Genomic DNA, 13,238 nt, shown 5'->3' on the forward strand with positions numbered 1-13,238 from the left:
AAAAGTTTTTTTTCTCTTAATTAATTGGCCTCTCAGAGTTGGTAAGACAACTCCCACCTGTTTATGCTCTCTGTATGTGTGTGTATATATCTCCTCAATATATGTTCCATTCTATATGCATCCGAAGAAGTGGGCTGTAGTCCACGAAAGCTTATGCTCTAATAAATTTGTTAGTCTCTAAGGTGCCACAAGTACTCCTGTTCTTCTTCTTTCAATAGAGATATTCATCAATGCCATGAGACACTGTTCCTCAGTTTCCAATTCCATACAGCAGACCAGGTTTATCATAGTTTCCCTGCTGTGATAAGCTTTGAGCCTTTTTACTGGTATTAGCTGAGAAGCAGTATCCCCTAGGGATTCTTGTTTACTACTCCTAGTGTTAGACTTGCAATAGAGGTCTCCCTATGGGATGGGGAGCAAGCAGATTCCGGACACAGTGTTGGTATATAATACTCTAAATGCTCTTTATTGATTATAAAACAAACCTTGCTCACTCCACATTCACACCCCAAACATATTATTCCAGAGTCCAAATGTCCGAATGGTCCTGATGGCCAGTCGAGATTCCCTCCGATCATAACTTCATAAGATACGGAGACCTGGTGAAAACCACATCTCTATCCACATGGGGCTCTGGATCAGTAAACGACTCTGATTTGTGGAAATCATAGGCAACCATTTATAGTCCATTCCGTCGTGTCATCAGTTCTTTGCCTTTGTTTCCTAGGACTTTTACCCACACAATTGCTGGGAGGGCTGCCAGGGTCCAAGGGGTGCCATTTCCTCCAATTCTTACACTATTTTATATCAGTCCCACTGGTGTTGTTTCCTTTTCTGCATCAATGACCTATAACTTATTTAATGGATATATATATATATATCACAATATATATAGTGGACTTTTTCCATGGGCATAACCCTTGGTTGGGAAGCAGCTTCAGTGGGGGCTAGCCAACATGCAAAGTGCCCTTCAATCCTTACCTCTTCAGACCTTTGTTGTGGTCAAAGACACCCACGCAATGATTTTAGTTCAAAGACTCAAGCCTGAGGCCAGTTTATTGACATACATACCAGTGCACTGGGGTGCAGTCCAAAGACTGACCCCCGAGGGCCGCTCGCAGGCGGGCTTTTATTTCATCAAACCGCAAACGAAGTACAAACAATGCGTCATGAGTAAAGAAATTAGGGTTGGGGTCAGTCCCTCCCCTAAACCGCGAGTTAAGAAACTAGGGTCGGAGTCAGTTCCCCCCCCCCCCAGGTACCTTCCTCATTTTTCCGAGAATTGGATGTTTATTTGGGTAGAGGGGCATTTGGTGGTTTTCCCCAGGGGTGGTACTTGGCACCAGTTTGGGTACATTTCTCAAGACACATGTTATTTTCCGGGGTCTTTTGGTTAAAGTTTGGGGGGGGGGTTTCCATGGGATGCCTAAAGAGGATCTATGATTGGCTATTTTTGCAGATATCTGGAATCACGGGTGGGTCACAGATCACCCAAAGGAGAAGCTGCATGAGTCAAGAAATTGCATTCAGCTAATGTTACCTATTGCTTCACACAAGTGGTTATTATATTTCATTAGTGCTGCTGCTGGAGCTTTTTTTATATTTTCTTTCCCTCCTTGCCCCCCCCTCCTCTGGTCATGACCCTTGACTGAGTTTGCAGGGAATTGTGCAGTCCAGTCTAGTTCAGGCCCTGGCCTGGGCCCTGGCCTGTACTGCTTTGTGTAAGGGTAGTTAGCATAACAGATCTCTGTTGGAGGGTTTATTTTGGAGCCTTTAGATTCACAGCTCTGGCTATTAAAAAGAAGCCCCCCTGCTCTATTTCCCCACAATTTCCCTCCTCTGGTGCCCTATAGGCATCACTACTCTGATTAAACAAAGGGGCATAGGACAGTATTCGGATTTAGAAATGACACTAAGCTGGTCGATTTCTGGATCTGAGGGACAATATAGTGTGGGGTGGGGAACATCTGGGAAAATAAAAAGGGCTTCCGGTGGTGATCTGGGCAGAACCGGGAGCCGGTGCAAACGGAAAAATTTACATAGACAACAAGCAACAGCCAACATTAATCTGCAACAAATTACTAGAACAATCCAAAATAGAATGTGAAGGGCAGAAGAGGTTAGCCAACTGGGTGTAACTTGGGCGATTTCCTTAGAGGCAAAGCACGCAATGTCATGGGAGGAGCATAAGGTATGTACTTGATAAGCAGTTTGGAAGGCTTTGGTCTTTTTGTTATATTCTATTTCTATTACATGCATTTGGTTTTGCAGGTGAGATAAGTTGGAGAGCAGAGGGAGTAGAGAAGTGAGGTTTAGGAAGCGGTTTGGGATGGGGAAGTCCAATCAAATGTAAAAGGAACACTTGGATGGAGGGTTACATAAACTTGAGGATTAGCAGGCCATACAATAAAGCGGCTTCCTTGTCAGGGGTTAAGTTAAGGTGAAAGGGGATAGGGATGTGGGGGTCTGATGGCAGGGCACATCCATGGTTCCTGCTCAAAAGTAATTTTCCCTCTGGATTTTTACCTATCGCTTCCCCTTCCCAACATGCCAAATTAAAAACGTTAACCACTTTTCCAGGATACAATTTGCGGAAGCAAAATAGCTGTGGGGGTTCCAAGGCCATAATGACCACAAGGTTCCGATACCCACCCAGATATGTTGAGCAGCGAAATCATAGGGAGTGGTGATGAAACGGCTAGGTTCATGGGGTGGTTTAACTTAGAATCATAGAATCATAGAATCATGGTTTAACTTCCCATACCTGCTGGTGGATAACCCAGTCCCATAGACAATTCGCCCTGGGTTCTGGCACAAGTAAGTGCACTGGAGCCCAGGTGCCATTGATAGGTCCCAAAGCTTGGAAGAAGAGGAGTACTTGTGGCACCTTAGAGACATGCATCCGAAGAAGTGGGCTGTAGTCCACGAAAGCTTATGCTCTAATAAATTTGTTAGTCTCTAAGGTGCCACAAGTCCTCCTGTTCTTTTTGCGGATACAGACTGACACGGCTGCTACTCTGAAAGCTTGGAAGGTACATGCAACAGAGTCACAGCTCCATTTTGACAATGTTCACGTATTTCTCCACTTCCACAGCTCGGGTGGCACTCCCACAGTAGTGGTAAGGGTTTCAGGCCACCGCTGATTTAAAACATCGGTTTGCATTTTTTCTAAGAGACCATTAAAGAAATCCTGCATTTGACTACAAGCTGAATCCCAGCCAGTGTCCTTTCCCTGTTAAAACGAGGGTGTTTATTAACCTTGTTAAGAGGATTTGGGTTGTTGTTCCCAACCCTGATAAGGTATGGAGAGTTTTTATATCTGATTGGGTGTTAGTGAGTCCTGCCTCAGGAATAAGGCCCGATGCCCTTTCTAAATTTCCCAGGCGTTCTTTATGGTCTTGGGCTTTGACTATGTTCCAAATAGCAGCCGCTCCAGTAAGACCATGTAAGACTCCTTCCACCAAGCCTCTTTTTCCCCAAATAAAAACTTTCCCACTGCACAAGCTGGGCCAGTTGAATGGCTGCTCCCTGGGAACAATTGGGGTATGGAGTAGTTATTTGGAAAGCAGAAAGGGGAAAGGAGAAAATGATTGTTCCTATAGTAGCATTTAGCACAATGCACCATTGGAAATGATAATTTCATCGGTAAGGTGTGCTATACCACATTTGCTGGTTTAAAACTTGAATTTCTTTGAGGCCATGGCCAGACAGATTTGTATGGGAATTGGGGAAGATATGAGGGGGAGTAGCTGGGGAGTGGGGACTATAATGATGGGCAACCATGTTGAGCTGGGATACACTGCAATACGACACAGGCCAAACCGGAGGTCACCGATTGGCTAAAGTTTAGATTTTTTCCCTTTCTACCCCAAGTTTGTCCAGGAGGAGAGGCTGAGGAATATTAAAAGTCTCATCCCCGGGCAGCTCTGGCTCCATTCTCTTTTGTCAAACTACCTGAAGATAAAATTTCCAACACTCTGTCGCAGGTAGTTTTGGCTAGCCTCCACAAGCTATTCTTCAAGTTTTCATAGTCTTAGTTCACTTAGCTGTCTGGCAATGAGGCTGCAAGGGAGGGGTTACTAGCACAATCACCTTGCTTGGTTGGAGGCTTTATTATGGCCTCAGGTGGAGAAGTTGTTTTCTTAGCAAGGTCCAAAGGCTTAATGGATTTGTCAGTGGACAAGAGTCCCTTAGCATGGGGCCAGGGCAGTTCTTTGCTGATGGAACCTTATGTAGACCCAGCCCTTTGGTTCCCTGCCACTTACTGAAACTAGAAGACTGGGTCCACACAAGGACCCAACACAATTTGTTAGTGCCTGGCTATGGTGTAATTTATTAAATGACTGAACATTTGAGCTAGGGCCAGCAGGGCACTGTCGGTAGCTGCATTGGGTGCTCTCGTAAAATTTTTTATGAGGGCTGAATTTGGTCTTTTGATTGGGAGTGGCCTTCAAAGGGCATTTGGCCATACTGGATCTGTGAAGCCGCACATATACTGGATCTGTGAAGCTGCACATAGCTCTTTTATAATTAGTTCAGATATGCCAGATTGTGATATAAAATTCTTAAGCAAAAGCTCTACAACAGCCCCCACATGACACATTCTACCAATGCAAAACTGTTGCAAAACCTCTGCCCAAGATCCTGCATTTGCCCTTTTTACAAGAAAGTACATTACTAAAACTAACACATATTTACAATTATAACATTTAAACATTTGAATAGAATTAATCCAAATATTTAGAAAGAGTTCCCAAAGAGGAAAAGTGCTGCCTGCCCAATTATTACATCACTGGCAGTAGTGCTGGGCCACAGAGGAAAAGTTTTACTTAACTGCAGCAATTAACGGTGCATAGTCATCCGGTGATGCACGCGAGCAAATAGGGCCAGACCACCTGAGGCGGAACCGTCCAGGGAGCGCCAAAGGTGATCAGGGTATAAGGTGTACCCAGCAACACTTCAAGATTTCTATTTGTGGCTTTTTAGTTGATATTAGCTTTTACTTGCTATTTGTTACCAAAACAGATTTAAAAAATTTCCATTCTCCTGGCTTTGACTACCCTGCTGCACCCACAACTTTGGTCTTTATTTAAAACAATTTATATCTTATAAAGCATTAAGTTACCTTAAAGATTAAATGCTAAATTCCATAAACCTCAATTTACACTCTCTTACGCTGTCCGTGCACAGCCTTCCCCTTAATAGGCTAGTGAGCAAGGCCCGGACATAGGGAGAAGGCATTAAATGCCTCCCTCTAGTTGTTTACCTCTAGTCCTCGCGCCACTCATTTCTGGAGTCCGTGGTGGTTTCCTTCATGTCCCAGAGAGATCACCCAGCCTATTCAGCCTCTGTTCCTGCCTGAATAATCTCCTGTCATCCGAAACTTGTTTTTATTCTGGGCTGGCACTCTAAAAGTGTTTAACTGCCAGACGGATGTCCCAGTAATTTCACTGAGGCTGTCCCAAAGAAACCGTCGGGTCTAAAACCCTCGTGTACACACCACAAAACAGACAGTTCCCTACGCCCCCCTAGCTTATAGCCTAAGTAAACAATGATAGAGATAGCACAGCATTATGCAAAAAATTAAACAGACAAGTTACAGAACAGACACACACAAAACAAACAGGCGTCAGGCAAATAAATCTAACCTCAAAAGGTTCGGATCACAGCGCGTCCTTACCTGAACCCAGAGCCTATGGGCAGCTCCTCACCGAAGCCCAAATGGAGACAAGGGTCTCTTACCTGGCGCCTGGGATCGGTGTGGAAGCGGTCCATGGTCCTCCGGTCCGGTGGGACGTAGAGTGATCCCGGACGAGCCCCCAAATTGTTGTGGTCAAAGACACCCATGCAATGATTTTAGTTCAAAGACTCAAGCCTGAGGCCAGTTTATTGACATACATACCAGTGCACTGGGGTGCAGTCCGAAGACTGACCCCCGAGGGCCGCTCGCAGGTGGGCTTTTATTTCGTCAAACCGCAAAAGAAGTACAAACAATGCATCATGAGTTAAGAAATTAGGGTTGGGATCAGTTCCTCCCCTAAACCGCGAGTTAAGAAACTAGGGTCGGGGTCAGTTCCCCCACTCCCCCCTAGGTACCTTCCTCATTTTTCTGAGAAGTGGGTGTTTATTTGGGTAGAGGGGCACTTGGTGGTTTTCCCCAGGGGTGGTACTTGGCACCAGTTTGGGTACATTTCTCAAGACACATGTTATTTTCCGGGGTCTTTTGGTTAAAGTTTGGGGGGGGGGTTCCATGGGATGCCTAAAGAGGATCTATGATTGGCTATTTTTGCAGATATCTGGAATCACGGAGTGGGTCACAGATCACCCAAAGGAGAAGCTGCACGAGTCAAGAAATTGCATTTAGCTAAAGTTACCTATTGCTTCACACAAGTGGTTATTATATTTCATTAGTGCTGCTGCTGGGGCTTTTTTTATATATTCTTTCCCTCCTTGCCCCCCCCTCCTCTGGTCATGACCCTTGACTGAGTTTGGCAGGGAATTGTGCAGTCTAGTCTAGTTCAGGCCCTGGCCTGGGCCCTGGCCTGTACTGCTTTGTGTAAGGGTAGTTAGCATAACAGATCTCTGTTGGAGGGTTTATTTTGGGGCCTTTAGATTCACAGCTCTGGCTATTAAAAAGAAGCCCCCCTGCTCTATTTCCCCACACCGTTGAATACCAAGTACTCAATGATGACCTTGAACTGAGATCCCTACTGAAGGGGACACTGAGGGGTAAGGAAAACCAGTAACTAAACATATGTAAGGTTCAGGAAGTAGTTGAAACCTAAAATGTATTTTCAGCAATATATATAGTGATTTATATATCAATTTAATATGTTATAGGTCACTGAGGCCTGGTATAAATGACGCATGCTTGAAATGAAGCCACTCAGTGTAGTATACATAGACTGACTCCCCAGTTCATCACATTGACACAGCACAGTAAGGACAAGGAAGTGTTTAATGTGTGTCTGTCTGTCCAGTAAGTGAGTGACGAACTGGGACTATTCTTAATGTTTCCTCTGAATATTGTAGGAGTGGCTCAGTTTCCCATATGCATTTCTTAAGTCTCTAGGTGGTGGGATAAAGGCCAATATGCATAAATGGCTGACAGTCTCTCTCCTGGCAACTAATGGCAGGGGCCCTTCCCCCCCCATCAAGGTGATAGCTAAAGGTGTTGGAGAACAAAGGAATCAGGTGACCTCCTGTTCCAGAAAGGGACAAAGAAAAGGAGGAGGGGCTGGAGGGGAAGTCAGTTTGGAGATGGCTGGGGACGTGGAGTGGGCACAGATGTGGGTGTCCGTCTGGCTCACTGTACCCCAAAATGGACCTGGCAGAGGGGTCCCATTCTCTGTACCTACAAGCTCTGTTTTAGACCGTGTTCCTGTCGTCTAAATAAACCTTCTGTTTTACTGGCTGGCTGAGAGTCATGGTGATCACAGGAAGCCGGGGGTGCAGGGCCTTGTCTCCCCCAATGCTCCATAACAAAGACACTGAGGGAAGAGTCCCCAGCACCATGGACCAGCCAGTTCTGCACAGAGCTCAATCTGAGAGCAAGAGCACAAGGAGAAAACATTTAGGTCCATTTATGAGTACACAGCTGCAGCAGCCTGTCCCGGATCTGTTTGGTCCTCACCCCATAAATGATGGGGTGTAGCATGGGGGGCACCAGCTGATACACAGTGGTAATGAGAATGAGGAAATGCAATGGCACATTGTGGCCAAACCGCTGAATGAGAGAGGAGAAGAAATCTGGGATGTACAAAGCTGAGATGGCACAAAGATGAGAGATGCAGGTCCCAAAAGTTTTCAGCCGGGCATCCTTTGTGGGGAGGCGGAAGATGGCCCGGAGGATCAGAGTATAGGACACGGCGATAAAAAATACATCCATTCCGCTCACAGAGAAAAGATGAAATAAGCCATAGTAACTACTGATGCGGATGTCAGCACAGGCCAGTTTCACTACAGCTATATGCGCACAATAGAAGTGGGGGATGATGTTGGTTCTGCAATATGGCCACTGCCTCACCAGGAAGGGATAGGGTAATGTGAGTATGCCACTGCGCAGCACCATGGCCAGGCCTATCTTGGCCACAGCAGAGTTTGTCAGGATGGTGGAATGTCTCAGGGGATGGCAGATGGCCACGTAGCGATCAAAAGCCATGGCCAGAAGGATTCCAGACTCCATCACTGAGAAGGATAGAACAAAGTACATCTGAGTGAGGCAGGCACTGAAACTGATCTCCCTGGAATTGAACCAGAAGATGCTCAGCATTTTGGGCAGGGTGGATGTGGACATGACCAGGTCGGTGACGGCCAGCATACAGAGGAAATAGAACATGGGTCTGTGGAGGCTCGACTCCCTCTTCACAATGAACAGAATGGTGAAGTTCCCTAACACAGCTATGGCGTACATAGCACAGAAGGGGATAGAGATCCAGATATGGGCTGCCTCTAGGCCAGGAATGCCCTGCAGGATGAAGGTGGAGGGGTTGGTGAAGTTGGTTGTGTTCGAATATGACATGGTGTAGGGGAGAAAATGTCCAACTCTGAGACAGAACTGTGTCTCCTGCATATACCGTATGCTCCCCTATCTTTCTGTGTGTTCCCAGGACTTTCTCTGTGTTCCGGTGGATGGTCGCAGCAGAAAGGCCTGAATGGAGACACAACGTTAATATGAGACACTGCATGCACTAGTGGAGGCTGTTCTCATAGGAGATTGATCACCGTTTCCCCATCATTCTTTCTTAATGTAATGAGAGCCAGGACAGGGAGTCCCATCTTAAGGGAGTTCCCCATTCATCCAGTTGCTCAAAATCAGAGCGGGGAAAAAAACAAACTTTTGCGAAGACATGTGCTAAGAGAAACATCCCAACTAGAACATACCTCAGGGAAAAGACCTGAGTGCCATTGATAGCAGCTCAAGAGAAACACCTGCTCATTCACAGCAGTGGACAAAACAAAACAATGTTCAGATCCCTAAGATATGGGATGGAGCATAACATGTTCTGGATATTTGGTCAGTTTTGGTCATGCAGTCTCTATTACGGATAGAAAAGTCTGTGACTCTTTAGTTTACACAAGAGACAAAGATGAGAGCATATGATTCATAGATTCTAGGACTGGAAGGGACCTCGAGAGGTCATCGAGTCCAGTCCCCTGCCCTCATGGCAGGACCAAATACTGTCTAGACTATCCCTGATAGACATTTATCTAAGCTACTCTTAAATATCTCCAGAGATGGAGATTCCACAACCTCCCTAGGCAATTTATTTCAGTGTTTAACCACTCTGACAGTTAGGAACTTTTTCCTAATGTCCAACCTAAATCTCTCTTGCTGCAGTTTAAGACCCTTGCTTCTTGTTCTATCCTTAGAGGCTAAGGTGAACAAGTTTTCTCCCTCCTCCTTATGACACCCTTTTAGATACCTGAAAACTGCTATCATGTCCCCTCGCAGTCTTGTCTTTTCCAAACTAAACAAACCCAATTCTTTCAGCCTTCCTTCATAGGTCATGTTCTCAAGACATTTAATTAGTCCTGTTGCTCTTCTCTGGACCCTCTTCAATTTCTCCACATCTTTCTTGAAATGCGGTGCCCAGAACTGGACACAATACTCCAGCTGAGGCCTAACCAGCGCAGAGTAGAGCGGAAGAATGACTTCTCGTGTCTTGCTCACAACACACCTGTTAATACATCCCAGAATCATGTTTGCTTTTTTTGCAACAGCATCACACTGTTGACTCATATTTAGCTTGTGGTCAACTATAACCCCTAGATCCCTTTCTGCCATACTCCTTCCTAGACAGTATCTTCCCATTCTGTATGTGTGAAACTGATTTTTCCTTCCTAAGTGGAGCACTTTGCATTTGTCTTTGTTAAACTTCATCCTGTTTACCTCAGACCATTTCTCCAATTTGTCCAGATCATTTTGAATTATGACCCTGTCCTCCAAAGCAGTTGCAATCCCTCCCAGTTTGGTATCATCTGCAAACTTATAAGCGTACTTTCTATGCCAATATCTAAGTCGTTGATGAAGATATTGAACAGAGCTGGTCCCAAAACAGACCCCCGCGGAACCCCACTTGTTATGCCTTTCCAGCAGGATTGGGAACCATTAATAACAACTCTCTGAGTACGGTTATCCAGCCAGTTATGCACCCACCTTATAGTAGCCCCATCTAAATTGTATTTGCCTAGTTTATCGATAAGAATATCATGCGAGACCGTATCAAATGCCTTACTAAAGTCTAGGTATACCACATCCACAGCTTCTCCCTTATCCATAAGACTCATTATCCTTATGATATAGGAAAGGAAAATAAAAAATGAAACTGGATTACATTCAGATGGACAGTTCCCAACCAGTACTATCTATAGACACTTAGTGCTCCAAGAGGACTAATTCCCCAAAGCTGAGGAAAATAGTCAGCAAAACTGATTGTGAGGAAAAATTTAGACAGAAAAATATGAATGAATCTGGGTAGTTCTTTGATAACATTTTATTAGATAGTGAAAAACTAATGATTCCAGAATCAACAAAGTGAACAACTCTGGGTAAAAACTCAGTTTACTAGTAAAGTGAAGCAGCAATTAGAGGCTGAGAAGCAATATGTAACAAAGGGGAAAAAGGGAAAATATGTAGCAAGAATAGAAATCGGAAGTAAGGAAAATTAATAAGGAACGTTAAGGCATCAGGGAAAACTCCTTGTTTGGCGAGGTTATGGATTACAAAAAGGAGGTTATTAAGTATATTAAGAACAAATGAAATCCTAGAAAAGTTTTATGTCAAATCATTTGTTAAATTTAAAGAATTAAAAAATAAAGGGAAAGGTTTATTTATAAAAGAATTGACAAGATTAAGAAACAATGGAAAAGCTGGTATGAGATTAGTTAAAAAAAAATCTAGAAATGTAAGTAATGCCAGTCACCAACAGGGTTTATGCAAAACAGATCTTGTCAAATAAACCTCATTTCATCTTTTTATGAGAGTACACATTGGTTGATCAAGGGTACACATTTGATGGATGAAGGGAATATCGCAGATGTAAAGAATCTTGATTTCTCAAAGGCATTTGATTTAGTAGAGGAAAATATTGAGTTGATGAGTAATGGGCTTTGTAATCTACTAGAGAAAGGCTGAGCAAGAGCGATGGGCTCGAAGCCGAAGCCAAGCAAATTCCAGCTCGAAATTAGGGCCAAATATTTAGCAGTGAGGGTGATTAACCATTGTTTGTGTTGATTTTCGCGAAGATGGTTGGTGGTATTTGGACACCTAACATAGAGAATGCCAATGAAAATGGGGTAGGTTCAGATTCTAAAATAGGGGAATATCGAGTTAAAAGTTACTTGGACAAGTTAGATGTCTTCAAGTCACCAGGGCCTGACAAAATGCATCCTGGAATACTCTTAAGGAACTGACTGAGGAAATATCTGAGCTATTAGCTATTATCATTGAAACGTCATGGGAGATTCCAGAAAACTGGAAAAGAGCACATATAGTGCCTATCTATAAAAAGGGAAATAAGGGAATCCCAGGCAATTACAGACCAGTCAGCTTAATTTATGAATCAGATAAGATTATGGACCGAATAATTATGGAATCAATTTGCAAACATCCAGAAGATAGTAAGGTAATAAGTGATAGTCTGCATGGATTTGTGAAGAACAAATCATGTCAAACCAACCTCATAGCTTTCTTTGACAGTGTAACAAGCCCTCTGGATGGGGAGAAACAGTAAATGTGGTATATGTAGACATTAGTACAGCTTTTGATACAGTCTCACATGACCTTCTCATTAACAAACTAGGGAAATACAAGCTAGATTGACCCACTATAAGGTGAATGCATAACTGGTTGTAAAACCGCTCCCAGAGAGTAGTTATCAATGCTTCACAGTGATGCTGGAAGGGCATAACAAGTGGGGTGTTGCAAGGATCAGTTCTAGGTCCCGTGCTTTTTAATATCTTCATCAATGATTTAGATCATGGCATAGAGAGTACACTTATTAAATTTGCAGATGATACTAAGTTGGGAGGGGTTGCAAGTCTTTGGAGAATCAGACAAACATGCAAAATGTTCTGGAGAAACTGGAGAAAAGGATGATTAGGGCTCTTAAAAACACGACCTATGAGGGAAGTACGAAAGAGATAGGCTTGTTTAGTCTGAAAAGGAGAAAACTGAGGGGGGAAATGATAACAGTTTCCAAAAACCAAAAAGGTTTTTTTCAAGGAGGGAGAAAAAGTGTTTATCTTTAACCTCTGAGAGAAGACAAGAAGCAATGGACTAGGAAAAATGTTTCAAAAAAGGCAAATGTAATGTTAGGTTATATTAGCAGAAGTATATCATGCAAGTCAAGGTACATGATAGCATTCCTCTACTAGGTGTGGGCTAGGTCTCAATTCATAGAATCATAGAATCATAGAATATCAGAGTTGGAAGGGACCTCAAGAGGTCATCTAGTCCAACCCCCTGCTCAAAGCAGGACCAATTCCCAGCTAAATCATCCCAGCCGGGGCTTTGTCAAGCCGGGCCTTAAAAACCTCCAAGGAAGGAGACTCCACCACCTCCCTAAGTAACGCATTCCAGTGTTTCACCACCCTCCTAGTGAAATAGTTTTTCCTGATATCCAACCTGGACCTCCCCCACTGCAACTTGAGTTATGTGTCCAATTTTGCTCACCAATGTATAGAAAGGATATAGAGAACCTGGAAATGTTACACAAGGGATGGAATGCAAGCCATATGAGCAAGCCGAGGGAACCAGCATGTTTATTTGGAAAAGAGGAGATTAATGGGGGACATGATAGTGGTCCTCAAATACTTGAAAGGCAGCCATAAAAAGATGGAGGAAAGTTATTCTGTCTTACCACAGGGGGGCAGGACAAGAGGCAATGGCTTAAAATTCAAGCCTAGCAGATTTAAATTAAATTTCAGGAAAATCTACCTAACTTTAAGCACAGGAGGCCAATGGAACAGACACCCAGGGAAGTCATGGAAGCTCATTCTATGGAGGTTTTCCAAAGATGTGTGAATAGCCATCAGTCTTAGGGCTTGTCTTCACTATCTGCCTGGATTGGCGGGTAGAAATCGATCTCTCGGGGATCGAATTATCGCGTCTCGTCGGGATGCCACAATCGATCCCCAAATCGACGTGCGTACTCCACCAGCGCAGGTAGGAGTAAGCGCCATCGACAGGGGAGCTGCGGTGTTCGATTTGCCACCATCCTCACAGCAGGGTAAGT

At 44.1% G+C, this 13,238-nt stretch overlaps 1 protein-coding gene across 1 annotated transcript; it reads right to left on the minus strand.

The window, feature by feature from the left end:
* Positions 1-7,573: 7,573 nt before the first annotated feature.
* LOC101949375 (olfactory receptor 52R1-like) lies at positions 7,574-8,572 on the minus strand. The gene has a single exon (XM_005310492.2). The coding sequence runs from the start codon at positions 8,570-8,572 to the stop codon at positions 7,574-7,576; it is 999 nt and encodes a 332-aa protein (XP_005310549.2).
* Positions 8,573-13,238: the final 4,666 nt, after the last annotated feature.

This window comes from Chrysemys picta, chromosome 1, assembly GCF_011386835.1.
Source record: "Chrysemys picta bellii isolate R12L10 chromosome 1, ASM1138683v2, whole genome shotgun sequence".
Classification (NCBI taxonomy): domain Eukaryota; kingdom Metazoa; phylum Chordata; order Testudines; family Emydidae; genus Chrysemys; species Chrysemys picta.